General features: G+C 38.0%; 1 protein-coding gene across 1 annotated transcript; it reads right to left on the reverse strand.

The window, feature by feature from the left end:
- Positions 1-1,813: 1,813 nt before the first annotated feature.
- On the reverse strand, positions 1,814-19,075 carry LOC146170341 (atlastin-2-like). Its single transcript, XM_083388332.1, has 13 exons — positions 18,996-19,075; positions 18,500-18,678; positions 16,930-17,064; positions 15,310-15,465; positions 14,367-14,423; positions 13,176-13,410; positions 12,609-12,787; positions 12,037-12,108; positions 8,738-9,052; positions 7,874-7,978; positions 6,983-7,174; positions 4,057-4,179; positions 1,814-2,651 (listed from the first exon to the last, which is right to left on the reverse strand). The coding sequence occupies exons 1-13, from the start codon at positions 19,003-19,005 to the stop codon at positions 2,637-2,639; spliced, it is 1,773 nt and encodes a 590-aa protein (XP_083244458.1). The 5' UTR covers positions 19,006-19,075; the 3' UTR covers positions 1,814-2,636.
- Positions 19,076-19,789: the final 714 nt, after the last annotated feature.

Here is a 19,789-nt window from a genome sequence, read left to right on the forward strand (position 1 = left end):
CATTGCTTTACCCGAGTAAATTTATTGTAAATATCGCACGCCAAGAATAATGAGTAGGCTAAACAACACAAGGAGGCTTTGAAAAGGCTTACCAAAGTCAGTCAGCCTGACCAGGATTATAATGGCTCGATCACAGAAAACATCCTGTGTGTATTAACACTACTGTATGGGGACTCTGTACCTCCGTCTAGCGTTAGCTTTTATCTGCTAAACGATATTCATATTGTATTGTATTAAGCGCACTTTCTTGCCGGTTCTGCTTATATGCTTTGCATCTATACTTTATTGGGCAGAGACCGACTTAGTCTCTCGCCAAGGCCAAAAGATACTTTCCTGACGGGTATGTTTAACCGCGATCCCTTAAGGGAGTATCCTGCCATTTTCTCCTGTTTAACACCGGGTTTTCTGGGACACTTAAATGCTTAAATTATTACTTACATTTACATTGAAATTTTCCTTAAGATACGATTTTATGCATTTTTTCAACGTTAAACTGCGCTGTTAAATGGATGCCGCGGCGCATTGGTTTGCAATGGAACGTTGTCAGCTGTGCCGCCGGCAATTAATTATTCAACTAGGAGGCTCATGTAACAGAAATTGCAAGAAATGAAAGAGAAATATCGTTATACCTAAAAACAATTGCGCTCGCTTCGTTTGCCAGGTCCACCATCACATTTATAAACGTCTCCAGGTCCACACCAACACGTCAAACACTGCTGCTAACTTCAGTTAGTGGAGATACAACAAATATACTAAATGTTAAACCTTTTTCTTGCTTCTTAGTTCTGTTAGTGCGGCCCGCTGACGGATTCAAATTATCTCGTGCTGTCCTTGGTAAGACTTAAGTTCACCCCTGGTTGAAACGTATTTTAATGCCAGGAAATTAATAGGATTTCACTTTATGTTAAAAAAAAGGTTTTAAACATAAAACGCAAGCCCCGAAATAATCTAATACGAGCGCTGCAGGCGTTAAAAACCAATCGAATCGGGGGGGTGTCTATTTTTATGTCAATAACTTGATTTAAACTTTGGAGCATAATGGTTGGAGCTTGTAGTAAGACGTAATAAAAATATCAAAGCCCATACAGAAGTAGGGAGCATTTTGGACGTTTTGAATAACTCTTTATTCGAAACGTCCAAAATGATACCTACTTCTATATGGGCTTTGATATTCTTATTATGATTTAAACTTAATTTTCTCATAATGACTTGGGGGCAATTGATGACTTGGACTGGAACTTGACAATGTTATTTATTTGTAAATGACTTGACTGAGACCTAAGTCATTTCAAAATGAATTTAATTACTTAGAACACTGGAAAATAATAAATTAACAGCCAAAGGAAACTATAAAATTCTTTCAGCCCGGAAAACCCTATCTTTGCACTTCAAAATTAACATGTTTTCCTATTTGGCCGCACTAATAACGGTATCTTATCAGACCAGACGGTCGAACATAGGAAGCCGTGGCAGACTAACCGAATTAGTCGATCAATGATGCAAGCAGTGCAGTCTAGAAAAACATGCTGTGAGGTTCAAACTCACGACCTCCGGTCATACCAGGACTGTCGCTCTGCCAACAGAGCTACACAGGCTCAAAGGGGAGCAAATCGAGAAACAACCATCCTCCAATCCCTTGCTACATTCTGTAAAGGATTTATTATTGTTTTTTTAGCCTGCCTTGTTGCAATGATTTCTTTTAAGACTATATTGCTATGTATTTTATTAATAGAAACTGACGATGCCAGTATAGGCGAAATATATATTCCTTTTAAAAAAATATCTGATCCTGATTTTAACTCTGGTTTTTTAACTTTAAGTTTTATTGTTTTAAGACGAAGGTACGCATCGACAGTAATAATGGCCAATGGTTGGCACGCGACAAGAAAAGGTTAAAAATCGCCGATCCAAATATCCGAGAGCAATGTCAGGAGAGATAAATGTTGGTAGGCCTGTCACTATTCACAGATTTGTAATGTAGCTTGATAATGAATTGCAAAGCCGAAAAGGTCTGCTAGATTGACATCATCTTGATTAAGATTAATTTATTTCTCTTGACTAATTTTCTTCTTAGTCACATTAACTATAAATTATACAAGTTCGTATCGAAACGTCTTAATCGAGATAATGTCGATCTGCTCGACTTTTTTGACTTTGCAATTCATTATCAAAATAAATTTTACATTGTAAGTGGTAAAGCAAGGGCCTTATGGGTGGCAAATGTGTGGCTTGCCGTTTCACACTTTTGCAACATTACAACATAGAAACAAGCAAGAAATACTCACAATTTTACAGACTTTAATTTTTAGACTTAAAAACGTTTAGATTTTTTTTTTACACAATACGAAAATCAAAGCCCATACTTAAGTCAGTAACATTGTGAACAGTTCGAAAATCTCTTTATTTATTTTTAAAATGGTGGACCAAGAGATATTCTAAACGTTCATAATGCTACCTACTTCAGTAGGCTATAGGCTTTGATATTCTTACTACGTCTGACTACGAAATCTAACTATTATGCTCTAATTTTTTTCACACGTCTACAAGGTTTAGTAATTAACGGATAAGCACATAACTAATGAAGAGATGTAATTGTCAAGGAACTGTACAATTTGCTTTCTCTTGTTTGCTGGAATTCAGCTTTTCGACGCCTGAAAAATAAATCAAGTGTTAAGTAATTAAACTTAGTTACAAAAAAATCAATTTTTAACTTTTTTTGTAATAGTTACCGTACACTTATTTTGTTATATCGTTATGAATTACAACACAGGAACTTTAATCTATAAAAGATTGTGACATGTGATTAGGTTGGACCCGATTTTTGCATGCTTTCAAATCTTTTGACCTGGAATTAACTTCCTATTTTACTATACTTAGGGGTAAAAACCTATACTTAGGACGTTTTAGATGCCCGATAGTTTGAACAGTAAGTATCGCGATCCAATACCAATGACTTCATAACCATGTTCAAAAATTAGACAAAATTTTTCTGTAGTTTAGAAAATTTAATTACCATCAGTTGTTAATCTAGTTTTTTGGGGAATTACCCAGGGCTGGGGAGCCGGAGCTGGAGCTAAGCATTTTCTCTGGAGCCGGAGCCGGACCATTGTTATTATTTTTGTGGAGCTGGAGCCATTTTTCAATTTGTGGTGTTAAAGCTAAGAAATTATATGTTGTTCCATCTCCAACGTTAGTTAGCCAAAAACAAGTTTTAAAACTTGCCATTGAATAAGTGACTGGTGGCACCGGAGCTGGAGCCGGAGTCATTGGGTGTGTGTTTGATGACTCCGGAGCTGGAGCCGGAGCCAAAGGATATGACTTTTACTACTCCGGAGCTGGAGCCGGAGCCAAAGGATTGAGTTTTACGACTCCGGAGCTGGAGCCGGAGCTAATGCCATTTTACGGTGGCTCCCCAGCCCTGAACCTTTCAGGGTAGCAATTGCTGCATTTGGTGATAAATCTTGGCTGAAACACCTTTATTAATTTAATATTAGACCTGCACCGATACCACCCTAGTATCGGACGAGTACCGATACTACCGGTTGGTATCGGGTATCGGCTCCGATTCGATCCGATATTATAGTATATCTATACTAAAGAGAGTTATTGTATTTTGGTTTACTGTCCATGCGCTATCTTAAAAAATAGCTGGAATAACTGATAAGACATAGTTTATTGGCTTTATCAGAAAATAAAATCATTCAACATTTTTAGATGTAAATTACCGTGCAATGGTAAAAATATATCTTTATTATGCAAAAATAGTGTTTCTTAAATTTTCCAAAGGGTTCTTGCTTACACAAACTAGAAATGTACGATAAATTTTTTCAATTTCGGCTTTGATTGACAATAATTGATATGTGACTTTAAATTCCTTTAAGAAAAATAAAATTATGATCAAAGCACTAAAGAATATGTTACTAATTCTGTGGCGTATAGTTTTACTTACTAACACATCTGTTAAACGTTGATTCATTATTTTTTGTCTGATGACTGTATTATCGGCAAAATCTGTTTCCACACAATGAAATGCAATTAAAAGCAAAAAGTGTATACCGATCTTCCCATTGCTTGACTTGTACTTTTGTATGTGAATAACCATGGTATGCCCCATTCAGTGGTTTGCTCTTGACAGGTTTCTGACATCTGCATTTTCTGTTGATTCAAGTCCTTGTTGATCTAAAGCAGAGGTCACCAAACTTTTTAATAACTTGGCTTTGTTTAAGGGCAGGTTAACTGTAACGTCTGGCCATTGCGGGACGGATAACTGTAAGGCCCGACCATTGCGGGACGGATAACTGTAAGGTCTGACCATTGCGGGACGGATAACTGTAAGGTCTGACCATTGTGGGACGGATAACTGTAAGGCCCGACCATTGCGGGACGGATAACTGTAAGGTCCGACCATTGCGGGACGGATAACTGTAAGGTCCGACCATTGCGGGACGGATAACTGTAAGGTCTGACCATTGCGGGACGGATAATTGTGAGGTCCGACCATTGCGGGACGGATAACTGTAAAGCCCGACCATTGCGGGACGGATAACTGTAAGGTCCGACCATTGCGGGACGGATAACTGTAAGGCCCAACCATTGCGGGACGGATAACTGTAAGGTCCGACCATTGCGGGACGGATAACTGTAAGGTCCGACCATTGCGGGACGGATAACTGTAAGGTCCGACCATTGCGGGACGGATAACTGTAAGGTCTGACCATTGCGGGACGGATAACTGTAAGGTCTGACCATTGCGGGACGGATAACTGTAAGGCCCGACCATTGCGGGACGGATAACTGTAAGGTCCGACCATTGCGGGACGGATAACTGTAAGGTCCGACCATTGCGGGACGGATAACTGTAAGGTCCGACCATTGCGGGACGGATAACTGTAAGGTCCGACCATTGCGGGACGGATAACTGTAAGGTCCGACCATTGCGGGACGGATAACTGTAAGGTCTGACCATTGCGGGTCGGATAACTGTAAGGCCCGACCATTGCGGGACGGATAACTGTAAGGTCTGACCATTGCGGGACGGATAACTGTAAGGTCTGACCATTGCGGGACGGATAACTGTAAGGTCCGACCATTGCGGGACGGATAACTGTAAGGTCCGACCATTGCGGGACGGATAACTGTAAGGTCCGACCATTGCGGGACGGATAACTGTAAGGTCCGACCATTGCGGGACGGATAACTGTAAGGTCCGACCATTGCGGGACGGATAACTGTAAGGTCTGACCATTGCGGGTCGGATAACTGTAAGGCCCGACCATTGCGGGACGGATAACTGTAAGGTCTGACCATTGCGGGACGGATAACTGTAAGGTCTGACCACTGCGGGACGGATAACTGTAAGGCCCGACCATTGCGGGACGGATAACTGTAAGGTCCGACCATTGCGGGACGGATAACTGTAAGGTCCGACCATTGCGGGACGGATAACTGTAAGGTCCGACCATTGCGGGACGGATAACTGTAAGGTCCGACCATTGCGGGACGGATAACTGTAAGGTCCGACCATTGCGGGACGGATAACTGTAAGGTCTGACCATTGCGGGTCGGATAACTGTAAGGCCCGACCATTGCGGGACGGATAACTGTAAGGTCTGACCATTGCGGGACGGATAACTGTAAGGTCTGACCACTGCGGGACGGATAACTGTAAGGCCCGACCATTGCGGGACGGATAACTGTAAGGTCCGACCATTGCGGGACGGATAACTGTAAGGTCCAACCATTGCGGGACGGATAACTGCAAGGCCCAACCATTGCGGGACGGATGACTGTAAGGTCCGACCATTGCGGGACTGAATTGCCTTGGACTTTATTTCAAGACTTATTAGATCACTATGTGCGTTAGATCGTTTTTTTTCTAAACAATAAATAAATAAATAAAATATTATTGTGTCTTAGATTAGAAATATTCGTAGTGAATTAATTTCTATTTTTAAATGACCTAGTCCTAAATTACTGTTGGACTTAATAATCAGGCATACATTTTGTTGGTTTTACTACACTGATGTTAAGACTGTTTATAAAAACAGGTAGGCCTAGCCTATAAAACGTAAAATCATTTCTTAAAATACTACGTAAATATATATTTTGCCTTACGAATATTCGTCATTAGTTTCTTAAACAGTGTTGTATATGTTTGAATACTATTAGGCATAATATTAATCAAGAAAAGCCTTGTGTCAACCATACGGGCCGGACCCGTCAGAATAAGACCTAAATGACCAGAATCAGGCCTTTAAAACATTTTACCTAACCCCAAACCTCACCCCTAAGTACATCACTAGCTCCACTAACAATTTCAATCCTAACCCATTTTCTAACCCCGCCCATTACCCATCGGCCACCAATAACCCAAAACAGGGCCAGAAAATCAGGTGTCAAAACAGCGGCTTCAAACCAGGGTGCCCAAAATTTAACACCAAAACGACTAATGCCATGGCCCCCATCGTCCCATACCTTCTTCCTACAGTTTCAGGCGTGATTTGGATCATTTAAGCCTTATTTCGAAGAATTAAGGACTTATTCCGACAAATTTATGTCTTATTCGGACGATTAAGTTCTTATTCTGTGGTTGTACTACTGCGTGTTTTGCTTTATTATGTCGTTGGTGTTAATACTATTATTATTGATTATTCCGATTTAGGTATTGTTGCTTTCTAGAAAAAAAGTTTTAAAGTTTAACAAGGTTTGGATGTCGAAGTACTTTTTCATTATGTTGGCAAGAAAAAAATCACTTCGTTTCCTGGGCAATGAAAGTTTTGCAGTGTTTTAAGAGCACAACTTTAGCCGCCATTATGCGACAAAACTTGTAGGCCATTGCAGTGCAATTAATATATCGATCAGGATTCCGGCCCACCAAGTACTTCAGTTTCCCTTATAAGGCCCGCCGACCGGAAAAGTTGCCCGCCCTTGGTCAAGGTGATCTCCACTATCACATGTTCAGTTCTACGTATTCTACCAATACCTGGCTAATTTCTTGGTTTTTCCTTGCGATCAGCATTTTGCTCTTCTCTTCCTCTTCCTCTTGTTCCATCTTCAGTTGTTTGATCCCGACTTGAAGTTGTTTCACCTGGGATGCAAGACGTGAAGCCTTGTCCGCTTCGGATTGACGACCCGAAGTTATTGCCGAACGCTGCTCTTCCATCTGTCGCTGAATCTGTAACAAAAAATCTTCGTAAATGGCCGTTTGTTTAATTCTAAATAGGTACTATATAAAGACAAATTAATTTTCGGCAAGCTTTTGCCCAACCGTGCTTCATCAGGTCAAAGTAGAAATGAAAGCAAGTAAAATGAACGAATTAGAAACACAAGACCCAAACATGAACATTTTTGGTACAAAAATCTATATCTTATGGTCAATCTCAATTAGCCGATTGGTCTGAAAACGCACGTGTGTATCGTTGGTATATATACTGCCAAAGCGATAGTATCGGCACGCGTCCGATACTAGGGGGTTATCGGTGCCCATCCTTACGTCACGATTTTGGGTAAAATCTTGTTAACTCAAAAATCCTGCTTGCAAAACAGTTTGCTCCCCATATATTTCGTTGTTGTTGTTTTCAAACCAAAATATCTTAGGATGGGATCCAGTATTCCAATTAGAGAATATAGATTTGCTTGTACGCAAAACAAATTACCCTCACGACTTAACTTGGACTAAAGTTATTTTGTATTATATTTCACTTAAAACTAAGTTAATTTGCATATAACTTCGCTTCGACTCAAATTATTTTGCGTATGATTTTACTTTGAATAAAGGTATTCTGCAAATGGCTTGATTCGAACGTAAGTCAATTCAAAATGACCTGTATGTTCATAAAATGCACACAGCACACATCCACTTGGAAAGACAAACCTCGAGTACTTTTTTGTTTCTGGCAGCGATTTCATGCTCCTTCTGCTTGACATCTTGCTCACGTTCTTCCTGCAGCTTTGTGATGCTCTTTTGAAGTACTTCCACCTTAGTTATTAACATAAAAATACCATAGGCATAATATTCGATAAAATCTTCACGTTTTGTAAATGCCAAAATCAGTGAAGAGTGAATAGGAATTATGGATGTCTGATATTTGAAATTTAAATCCGAGAGCATACCTGATATTTTGAGAAAATAACGTCTGTACGATCTCATACCAAATGTCCTCACTATTATATGGTTAAATTAGCAAAAATAGATTAAATTGAAAAGGGCTATATAGTAATGATTTTCGTAGTGTAAGGCCGAAATTTGCTTCTGCGTTAGAAAGGCTATTCATCGTGATTTTGAAGTAATGTTCTCGGAAATTTTTATTTGAAATGGCTAATATATACGTTAGATCGTAAGACATGGATTAAATTAACAACTTATTTTGGCATTGAATCGGCGGCGATTCCACCCAAGTATCGGACGAGTACCGATACTACCACTTGGTATGGTAGATCAGAGTATTATCGGAAATTTCACAAAACAAAGAAAAAAAGGATAAAAAATTTGCCCATCCGATACCACCCGATTTTGTAAGATTTATTGTAAAATTTTGTTAGCCGAAAACCCCTGCTTGCAAAAGAGATTGCCCCCAACTAAAATGTCACTTAGGATGGGCTCTCGTTTACCAACTAATGAATTACGATTTTGCTTATATACAAAACAATTACGCTAATTGACTTGTTATGCTGCATCAGATTTCAATTAGACTACAGTTATTTTGCGAATGGCTTGACTTAGACTCAAGTTATCCACCTTCTGTTCAAACTGAGTTGCCTTTTCTGCCTCGGCTCGGTGTTCTTGGGCCATTTTCTGCATTTTCTTTTGATGGGCGACGCGTTCAGCTTCCAGCTGCTCCAAGCGTTTTTTATTTTCCAAGTCATCTTTATAAGCCCTGTAAAACACTTCGTACTGTTTCTTAATACCGCTCTGCAGAAGCACTCGGTACTCCGCCAGTTTTCTTTTGCGGCCGAATTTCCGTTTGGAGTCGTACTCTCTCAGCGTCTTCGCTATTATCACTTCGTGGATGTCTTCCATCTCGGCCAGGCTTCCTGAAAATCCCCGCAACTTCTTTAAAGAGAGAACAGCGGAATAAAGTATGTAGACACCAGTGTTGTAAACAAGTCATTTTAAAAAGTCAAGTCTTTTTGAATAAATAACAAGTCAAGTCCCAGTTAAGTCATAATTAGAGCAAATTTCAAGTCATGTCCTAATCATAAAAATGAAACGTTAAACTATTAGAATGTTTAACTAGTCTAATTATGAACAATAACTGAACTAAAATATAAGACAAACGCAACATTTAGCAAGTAAATTGATTTATGCGCAAAAATTTTAGTAAATAATTTAAATAAAAAGATTAATGAAAACACGTCGTTTCAACCCAAGTTAATTATCCAAAGGACCTAAGTCAAGTCAAGTTATTTGTCCGATAGACCTAAGTCAAGTTATTTGTCCGATAGACTTAAGTCAAGTTATTTGTCCGATAGTCTTAAGTCAAGTTATTTGTCCGATAGACTTAAGTCAAGTTATTTGTCCGATAGTCTTAAGTCAAGTTATTTGTCCGATAGACTTAAGTCAAGTTATTTGTCCGATAGACCTAAGTCAAGTTATTTGTCCGATAGACTTAAGTCAAGTTATTTGTCCGATAGACCTAAGTCAAGTTATTTGTCCGATAGACTTAAGTCAAGTTATTTGTCCGATAGACCTAAGTCAAGTTATTTGTCCGATAGACTTAAGTCAAGTTATTTGTCCGATAGACTTAAGTCAAGTTATTTGTCCGATAGACCTAAGTCAAATTATTTGTCCGATAGTCTTAAGTCAAATTATTTGTCCGATAGACCTAAGTCAAGTTATTTGTCCGATAGACCTAAGTCAAATTATTTGTCCGATAGTCTTAAGTCAAGTTATTTGTCCGATAGACTTAAGTCAAGTTATTTGTCCGATAGACCTAAGTCAAGTTATTTGTCCGATAGACTTAAGTCAAATTATTTGTCCGATAGACCTAAGTCAAATTATTTGTCCGATAGACTTAAGTCAAGTTATTTGTCCGATAGACCTAAGTCAAATTATTTGTCCGATAGACTTAAGTCAAGTTATTTGTCCGATAGACCTAAGTCAAGTTATTTGTCCGATAGACTTAAGTCAAGTTATTTGTCCGATAGACCTAAGTCAAGTTATTTGTCCGATAGACCTAAGTCAAGTTATTTGTCCGATAGACTTAAGTCAAGTTATTTGTCCGATAGACCTAAGTCAAATTATTTGTCCGATAGACCTAAGTCAAGTTATTTGTCCGATAGACTTAAGTCAAGTTATTTGTCCGATAGACTTAAGTCAAATTATTTGTCCGATAGACCTAAGTCAAATTATTTGTCCGATAGACCTAAGTCAAGTTATTTGTCCGATAGACTTAAGTCAAGTTATTTGTCCGATAGACTTAAGTCAAATTATTTGTCCGATAGACCTAAGTCAAGTTATTTGTCCGATAGACTTAAGTCAAGTTATTTGTCCGATAGACTTAAGTCAAATTATTTGTCCGATAGACCTAAGTCAAATTATTTGTCCGATAGACTTAAGTCAAGTTATTTGTCCGATAGACTTAAGTCAAGGCAAGTCTTTTTGCCCAAATAACTTAGGTCAGGTCATTCGAAAACAGTGACTTAAGTCAAGTCATTGACTCAAGTCAATACAACACTGGTAGATACTTCATAAAATGGATAGGAACATCGCAACCATTCCAAAAGCTTGAAACTTATTCACACACGTTTAAATAGGATAATCAGGTGGCAATATATGTGTAGACAAATTGTATTGAATTTTCGGCAAGCTGTCGCACAACCGTACTTCATTAGGTGAAACCCTATTTAGAATTAGACAAATACGGCCAGGATATACAAAGACACATGTTTAAGTCGGTGTATTGAAGTGGTTTGGGGATGTAATTTATTCTACGTTCAAAATACTAAAAAGAATTATTATGTAATGTAGGCCTATATATTCTACAACTACAGCAGAGAATTAGAAGTTGGTCTTTGTAATTGTGTTGATGCAGGCTCTTGGGTTTACTAAGCATTCATTCAACTAAAAAACATTCACTAACCCAGGGGTCGGGAAGCTTAGGGAGCCATATAAGCGAAATATTCTTGGTTGTATTTCCATCAGAGCCATGTAATACTTTTTTAACATCTAGATATAGGTTGAAAAAATAGTAAATTGAACAGGGTCGTTTTTTGTTGTCATTAAAATTTTAGGACAGATCATAATATGCACTAAAAATAAATTAGCTAATTTGCGCAACTTTGATTGTGGAGTCCCTTTGAAAGAATAGGGCCTTTGGAATATTAAGAGATTTCTTCAAACGGGATAACAGTCTCGAAAAACAATCAGGATTCGCGCCAAATTATTTTATCAAAAGAGCCATGTAACATCACAAAATATATGGCTCTCGAGCCATAGGTTCCCGACCCCTAACCTAACCTGTAAAACAACCGTGCATGTGCACACACTGAGATTAACCACTTTAGAAGTCTTACTGGCCAGTGATATTTACAAAAAAACATAGAGCAGCGTCCCCCAAACTGGGGTCCGCGGACCAATTGGGGTCCGTACAGCAGATTCAGAGGGTCCGCAAGGAGAAAAAGTCTTTAACGTTTGGCTTTAGCTAATTTTTTTAAACATTATTATCTGTCATCATTATTGTCTTTAGTTAAATGGTTTATTATTCGATCATATAGCGAGTTTTATGATGTCTCTTGTGACATTATAAAGCGTCTATTATACTTCTGTTACCTGATACTAGCAAATCGTTGGCATTAGTTAGAAAGTTGTTACATTAGAAATAATCGTGACTGCACAAGTGTACTACAAGAAATATTGGATCAACTGACCGTTGAATTTGTAGAGGGCCGCGAAATATCAAGATAATTGCAACGGGTCCACCAGGCAAAACTTATATAAAGGTTTAGGAACCGCTGACATAGAGGGATTTACATTAAATTTGATGGTCAAATTTTGTAAGTTTATTAGGAAGGGATACAAAATAGCCTAAATCGCACCTTTTCCATGTTTTCCTCATAGGCATCTGTCATTTCATTGTTGAGCTTGTCGAGGAAATGGTCGCTAACGAACTGCAAAAAATTGGTGATTAGTACAAACTATTTTTTAAATTATTATCACTGTCATAAATAGGGAAGCCTGGTAGATTATATTTAGATATCTGTAACAAAGATTTTGGACAAAAAATATAGCTATCGACGTTTAAAGTTTTTTGCAAATGATAAGGTCAAAACTAATTTTAGATTTAGGAAGTTTAGTAACTGAATTTATTATCCACTCCTTTTTTGAAAAAAAATCTGTTTCGTTTAATAAATTTAATTTTCCAAAAAATTTTTTAAAGTTGAAGAAGTTTAGTTACCTTCAGTTGTTATATTTTAATAAGTTCCCCTTTCAAAGTTGAATTTGCTGTGTTCGATCGTAAACCATAGCGGAATTTATTTTACCAACTTGGTATTGTATTGGCACCGATAACACCCTAGTATCGGACAAGGAACGATACCACTGCTTGGCTTTTCGTATCGAGTCAGACCCGATATTATCGAAAATCCTTAACTAATAGTTTCTTTCTTACCTCAGAAATATCTTTAGGTTGTGGCATTTTGCCGCCTAGAACATCGTCACCAACAGCCAATATGTACTTCAGAACGTCTTTTCCAGTCTGGGGTTTTCCACAGGCCGTGATCGGTTTTATGTTTTCGTCCAACAGCAAGAAAAGATCCTTGGCATGCTTCATAAAGGAATCCCCAATTTCTAAAACATAATTTTTGTTTTAATCACCGAAACGGTTTCTTTAATGTCAAAAATGGATTTCAAACCACGGCCTAAACCCTAACTTGATTTCTAACCCCACCAATTACCAGCCCCCAAGCTCAGACAGGGGCAAAACGTGCGGTGCCCGAACATCGACACCAAACAGGCCGATGCCAGACAGGTGTCCCTCATACCCCTACAGTTTCAGGCGTTATTTGGTCAATTTAGGACTTATTCCGACATGTTTATGTCTTATTCGGACATTTTATAACTTATTCTGTCGTAGATATTACGTCGTAATATCGTAATACTATGGTATTATAGGTTTTCTTGCTTTATATATTGTTGCTTTGTAAGGCTTATTGTGATTTCTCATGTGTTTATTTACCATCCACTTTTATGGGCTTCGCTTTCTCTCTTCTGTCGGTAATCTTGTTGCTGGGCTGTGGCATCGCAAACCCTTTCACGTCGCCGAATGTGCGCTTCAGATCGCCAATGTTCGTTTTTACTTCTTCTGTCGAATTCGCGGTTTCGCTGAAGTTTTTGGTCAAGTAGAGCTCCCCGCCAGGCGAGCCGTAACCGAGATCAGGCAAGTTAAAATCCCGGATCAAGAACATGAGATTCTGCAAAGCAAGCAGGTATTTTTTATGTTAAAAAATAAATCTGAAAATGGTTTCAGTAGACAAAAAACGAGCTTTGCAGGGTCTGCCGAGTCGGACTCGGGACTCGGGACTCGACGAAGTCGGTTTGTTTTGCCGGAGTCGGACTCGGGACTCGAGTAAGACCGCGTAAAACTACCAGAGGCCCGAGTCCGTCTTGCGCATGCGCAGTACCAAATTTTCAAATCGATTTTCCGCTAATTGTAAAGGTGGAATAGTATGTGGTGGCGTATTTTCAACCATGTATTGTGGGTGGATAAATTATATGGCACCTCTATGAGTGGATTGTTGAATATCCACCGTTTAGTTCCGTAAATTGGCAGAATACTGGTTGCAAGCACTAAAGCAGTTGTTTTATGTTTAACAACCTAGAAAGAATTACGTTCGCACCTTTCAAGTTTATCAGTTTTGCATAATGGCTTAATTTTGTATCGCATTGGATCGGCCGTACGTTGGCTAAAACAGCAGGTATCGCTATCCAAAAGTATCGGACACCGGAAAGCCATGGCAGACCAACCTAATCTGTAAATCACTGATGAAAGCAAGGCAGACTATAAGCAGTAAGTGGTAATCCTTGGTCAAAATGCAGCTTTAGAGGGGCTTGTTCACAGTTGTTGAACACATATGGCTGTATCTTTCATTGAATGACACGATACTGCAGATCCTATTCAATATCAAGTTACTTGTACTAACAGAATGTAGCAAGCATTGCGTCATGGTTGTTTCTCGACTCGCTCCTCTCTGAGCCTCTATAGTTTGTAGAGTGATGGTCCCGGCTTGATCGTAGGTCGTGAGTTCGAACCTAACGGTAGGCTAGATGTTTTTCTAGCCTGCCTTGCTTGCATCTTTGATCGATAGATTTAGTTAGTCTGCAATGGCTTCCGAATTACTATCTTTCACATGCCTAATTGCATAAATACCTCACAGAGCGTTTCGGAATCATCGTTGTCTACCCACTTGGCACATTTCGTCCAATACTGAAAAAAAACGATATACGTACAGACAGCAAATAAATTTGACCTTTTGTAAAAATCAAGAAAAACAAGATAAAACCATTTAACAGTTTTTTCTGCTTATCACTTATAAAGTCTTTTATTTTTAATACATTAGTTACTAGGAAGTTCACTAGTTTTAGTATTATAGATATGCAATATTGTTTCAAAAAATGCAGCAATCGTTCAAGGCAAAATGTAAATGAAAAATGTCGCAGTATAGTTGCTGTAATACAAATGTATGTATTGTAACTCTACCTTGATATTTCTAAACTGATTACGTCACCCCTACAATGTTTTTCCGTTGGTAAATTACTAGAATGTCATTATCAACGTTATTCCACTCTAATCTTCCACAAAAAAAAAGTAAGAGTTGAGCAAAAATCAGATTCAAAAATCAGATTCTTAAACATCTCTCGAAAATACTTTAAAAACAAAACTAAAATGCCGTTTCCAACAAAAGCATCAATGTTGGGCGTTTCCATTTTTAATTGCCGCATTTTAGTTATCGATTAACTAAAAATGGTAATATGACAAGAAAGATCTAAAATATAAGCGAAAAGCTATAATGTTTGTAAAAAGAATTGTCAATTTCCACGATTGGCATTGTTGGAATTGGTGGTTTGGTTTATTAAGTGTAGCAACTCACTAATTTCTATTGACTCGACTTGGCTTAATATCAAAACGACTTAACTGGGATCATTTTGAACATTTCGAGTAACTCTTAATTAATGTTGAAAAGGAATAAAGAATTATCCAAAACGTTTAAAATAATACCTACTTCTGTATGGGCTTTGATATTACCACTACGTGGGACCTAAGTCTTTATGGAATTAGTTTTTTACAACGCTAAGTTGACTAGTAAACCAACCCCCAGATTTTCCAGGTCGTTTGCCTGTATTTGCCGCATCAGGTTAAACACCATGCTTGAACTGATTATTGTTGAGAGCGCGAAGATCCTAGCGCACTCATCCTTTGTTGTTTGGTTGTCGAACATGCCCTGGGTGTCCATCAGATACAAGGCAACCTTCAAAGTGTATAAATTCTAGTTAAATGTCCGCCTGATGGTTTCAAAATCAGAACTGTAGGCATGTTCTATACTTTGAATCGTATTCGACATCGATGAATTGAAATGTTATTATATAGGCATAAAATAAGTTGCTTTAGTGTTATAAAGATTAGTTAGGCATACCTCTGGTTGTAAACTTAACTATTTTTATACAAGATAGAAATCGCTCAGTCTGATCGCAAGTCATTACGATCATCAAAGATAATACCGTAGTATCGGACAGTAAAGAAACGATAACACCCTCCGTTGAAGGGCGTCCCTCACTCAGTCCCGGGTCCCGAATAGCATTCGAGCCAAATAAATCGGCTCCCTAAGGTTCTCAGTCCCCAGTCCTGTTCTAACTCTGTATATTACTACATGACACCGTCAGGGGCGGATCTAGGGGGGGGGGGGGGGGCGATATGGCCATGCCCCACCCCCAAACTAAAAAATATATACATTTTTTTTACTTAATAGGCAGCTTATTTTCGCGGTTCCCTAGGTAGTATGGCCTATTTTCGCCAAAATAACACATATTTTTAAACTTTGTAGTGGTGTACGAGCTTATGGCGCCATATAATGAATATTTCAAAAAAATGGTAAAATTCGTTTCGCGCACTCGCGCAAAGCGGCGTTTTTCAGATTTGCAGAGATGGCTTAAGTGACCGTACCCTGACCTCGCCTCTTTGACAAATTAGACACGAGTCCATATTTTAAATACTTTTAGACTATTTTAATTGTGTAAATGCGAAAAAATTTTCGTGCTTTCAAAAGGTCTGTTTTTCGCGTTATTTTGCAGGAGTTAGTTTATTCGGCCAGCCGATGTTATTTTTACCTGAATTATGACGCCACGCAATGGTATACTTTTGTGACGTCATTTCTGAAAAAGTTGTGACGTCATATCTGAAAAAATTTATGGCCCTCCCCAAACTGAAATCCTAGATCCGCGCCTGGACACCGTTACTTGGCATTTCGATTAGCTCACAAGCGTATATAGCAGGGGTTGGCAAACTGCGGCTCGCGAGCCACATGCGGCTCCCCGGTATGTTTTTTGTGGCTATTTTAGTCGGATCGTAGTAGCATTAGACATAGAGTTCGAAGAGTTGGTTACAAAAAGACTGAGTTGGTAACAAAGGACTGATATTAATAAATATTTTGCGTGGTATTTTGTTATTACGGTTATTATTATTGTGTTATTTACATTTTTGTTATTATACCACTTTTGTATTGAAATAATTTTGAGGCTCTTTGGTGCTTGTATGTTCTGCAAATGGCTCTTCCATTGAATAGGCCTACATGTGCCCACCCCTGGTATATAGTTTACAAAAAAACAAATCAGTGAATTGATATTACCAACCCGACGCGAATGTTTTTTTTTTTCGACTGATTGCTTACATTTATTTATAAATGAAAACGCCTAATACTTAGCGTCATTAAACTCACCTGGTCTGAAGCTGAACCTATCATGAATGGCTTGCTTGTAATCCATATTCCCTCTGTATTTCTGTCGGCGCCCGCCTTCCAATCGAAGACACCTTGCAATTTCTTGCTTTTGTACATCGATTTTAAGTTGCTAACCTGCATGCATACAAAATTTTTACTTGCCAAACGCTTGCGGTGTTGTTTGACCGTATTTGTATGACCTAGCATTACAGCAGTGTTGTAGGAGTATGCAAGAAAACCCAAGATCAGCTCATTTATAACCGAAATTGCTTTGTCTAGGTCAAGCTAAGCCATTTTGCCAAAACCATTCCGGTCTAGCAAAATCGATTGAAAACAGTGACTTAAGTCAGGTAATATGCTCACTCACTTAAGTCAAGCCAAGTCATTTTGCCAAAAAGACTTAAGTTAAAAGCTTGAGAAGCGCACCGCTCCGAACAAAAATCAGTCAGCAAGGTGTAAAACTTTAATACAAATATGCATTTCGCCTATAAATGGCATCATCAGTTTATAGGCGAAATGCATATTTGTATTAAAGTTTTAGACCTTGCTGACTGATTTTTGTTCGGAGCGGTGCGCTTCTCAAGCTTTTATTAATAAATTTTAGAACTTTTATCGTCGGCATTATGTGTTCTGTTGGAGGGCCAGATTCTGTTGTTAATACACATACAAAGCTTAAAGACTTAAGTTATGTCAATTCAAATTACAAGAAACAGCTTCCTAAGTCTAGTCATTGAATTTAGTTATTAGGCTTCATGACTCAACGTTATTATTTTTTATGCAGAAAAAATTGCTTTTAGCACTTGCTCAGTCAGCTGTCTATTAGCTACTGAATCAGCTGTCTATCAGCAAGCCCGGACAAAGTGTATAACCCTAAAAAGAACCAAACAAAGATGCTGTGAATTAAATGTGTGTTTTAATGCCTGGTTAAAACTGCATATAGTAATTTTATGAACTCGCAAACATAGTCATTCATTCAAAGTCATGCAAAAACATTGAATTGCTAAGTAAAATAAAGGTGTACTTTGTTCATGTTTTGACAAAATTTATATTACTTTTCAGTTTTGTTAACAAATCCAAGTCAAATCTTTTGTCGTTCGAAAAACTAACAAGTCAAGTCATAGATATAAAATAAAATACTAAAATTTTTAAACTTGTCAGATTAGAAACAATAACTCAACTAAAAATTAACAAACAAAAAACAATTTTGCAAACCAATTGTTTTACTTGCAAACATTGAGATAAACAACCCAATTTAATTGAAAAAAATATTTATTAAAAACACTTAATTTCAACCCAAGCTTTGTGACACAATAACTTAAGTCCAAGTAAAGTCATTTTCCAAAAAAACACTCAAGTCAAGTCAAGTAACTTCAACGAAACAACCTAAGTCAAGTCATCGGAAAACAGATACTTAGTTTACTTAAGTCATTACTTAAGTCATTACTTAACTGTCAATTCGGTTCATTTACAAAATTGAAATTTGTTAGAACTTAACTGTATTTTTTCACGCAAAACAAATATTTACTCAGCATAAAAATTTATTGGGGAGAACACTGATTTTTCTTCTTACCTTTGCCAGATGTCGTGCATACAAATTGAGAAAGAGGGATTTTCCGTTTCGTTTGTCGCCGCAAATTGAAAAAACGGCCACCGGTAAATGGTTGGCCGGAGCAAATACCTCTTCTAGCGCTTCTTTTCGGAGTTTTAAACTGTTGCCAATCTTGGACAGAATCTGAACGGATGTTATTTCTGCAAAAAATAGAATATACGCATAAGAACATGCGCGAATTTCACCATTAACAATATTTCAATATGTGTTTCCATGTCGGAAGTTTTACCATTCGAAAATTGCCCTGTTGAGGTAATTAGTGGTTTTCTAACTGGATACCAAGCTTGGAAATCACACCAACAAATTGTGAAGGTCGTAGGTTTGAATCTCACCGTCAGCTTGATTTTTTAAAATCTTTATACTCGTGTCATTGCAAAATGTACCAAACCCTTTAACATGCTCGTATAGTGCTTTGAGTTATTCAAAAATAAAAACTTTAAGATGCTTGTTATCCTACCTTCAGACATGGTCGTTGTTGAAAGCTTTCCCAACGAAAAGTGTTAGTTAATCAAAACAAACCTGCGTTAAAAGAGAAACACACTGTGTTACTTTGAAGGGTAGCCTTTGAAATCGCCTTGACCGTTGCAAATAAATATCGACTAGTATACTCCTGGAAATGGTCTGGCGAGCATTTTGGCCTGCTTTCAAAAACTAAAAATACAAGCAAAATGGGGAGTTTCAAAACTTAGATTTTGCTAGACTAAAACTTAACGTATAATGTGTTTTATTTCAAGACAACTATAACATAGTATTCATGTTTCAATAATTAATGCATTCCTAAAAGCAATGATTGGAATCTCTTTGCTGTAAATCTTTTTGGCAAGCCAAAATGCGACAATTGCATATTTTGCACTCGCTGCAACAGATTCTTAAAAACAGTGCTGTCAAAAAGTACCATATTCTGTTGTAATTTTTTTCTGTTTTGTGTTGTCTAAACGCGACTAAAACCTGCTGTGACCTTCCAAATTTGCAAGTCCTAAAAAGATTCCGATCCCACACCTGAACCCCCTCCTTTCGTTTTGAACATTGTTTTCCTTTCAATCTTAAAAAGCCCGTTGGAAAGATTCTGTAATCGGAGGAGGTTGAAAACGTCACGTTGCTCAGCTACAGCATTCTTTGGTATTCTCCAACATGTTTTTGTCCTTTTTGTCTTTTTTGTCCTTGCCGACCCCAAGACCCTAAGCCTTTTTTACAACCTGATACGAACGGTATCGAAGGTGTTTTTTTTCCCTGTTTTCATGCTGCAAAATC

The sequence above is a fragment of the Ascidiella aspersa genome, chromosome 1 (assembly GCF_963924565.1).
Source record: "Ascidiella aspersa chromosome 1, kaAscAspe10.2, whole genome shotgun sequence".
In the NCBI taxonomy this organism is placed as follows: Eukaryota; Metazoa; Chordata; class Ascidiacea; order Phlebobranchia; family Ascidiidae; genus Ascidiella; species Ascidiella aspersa.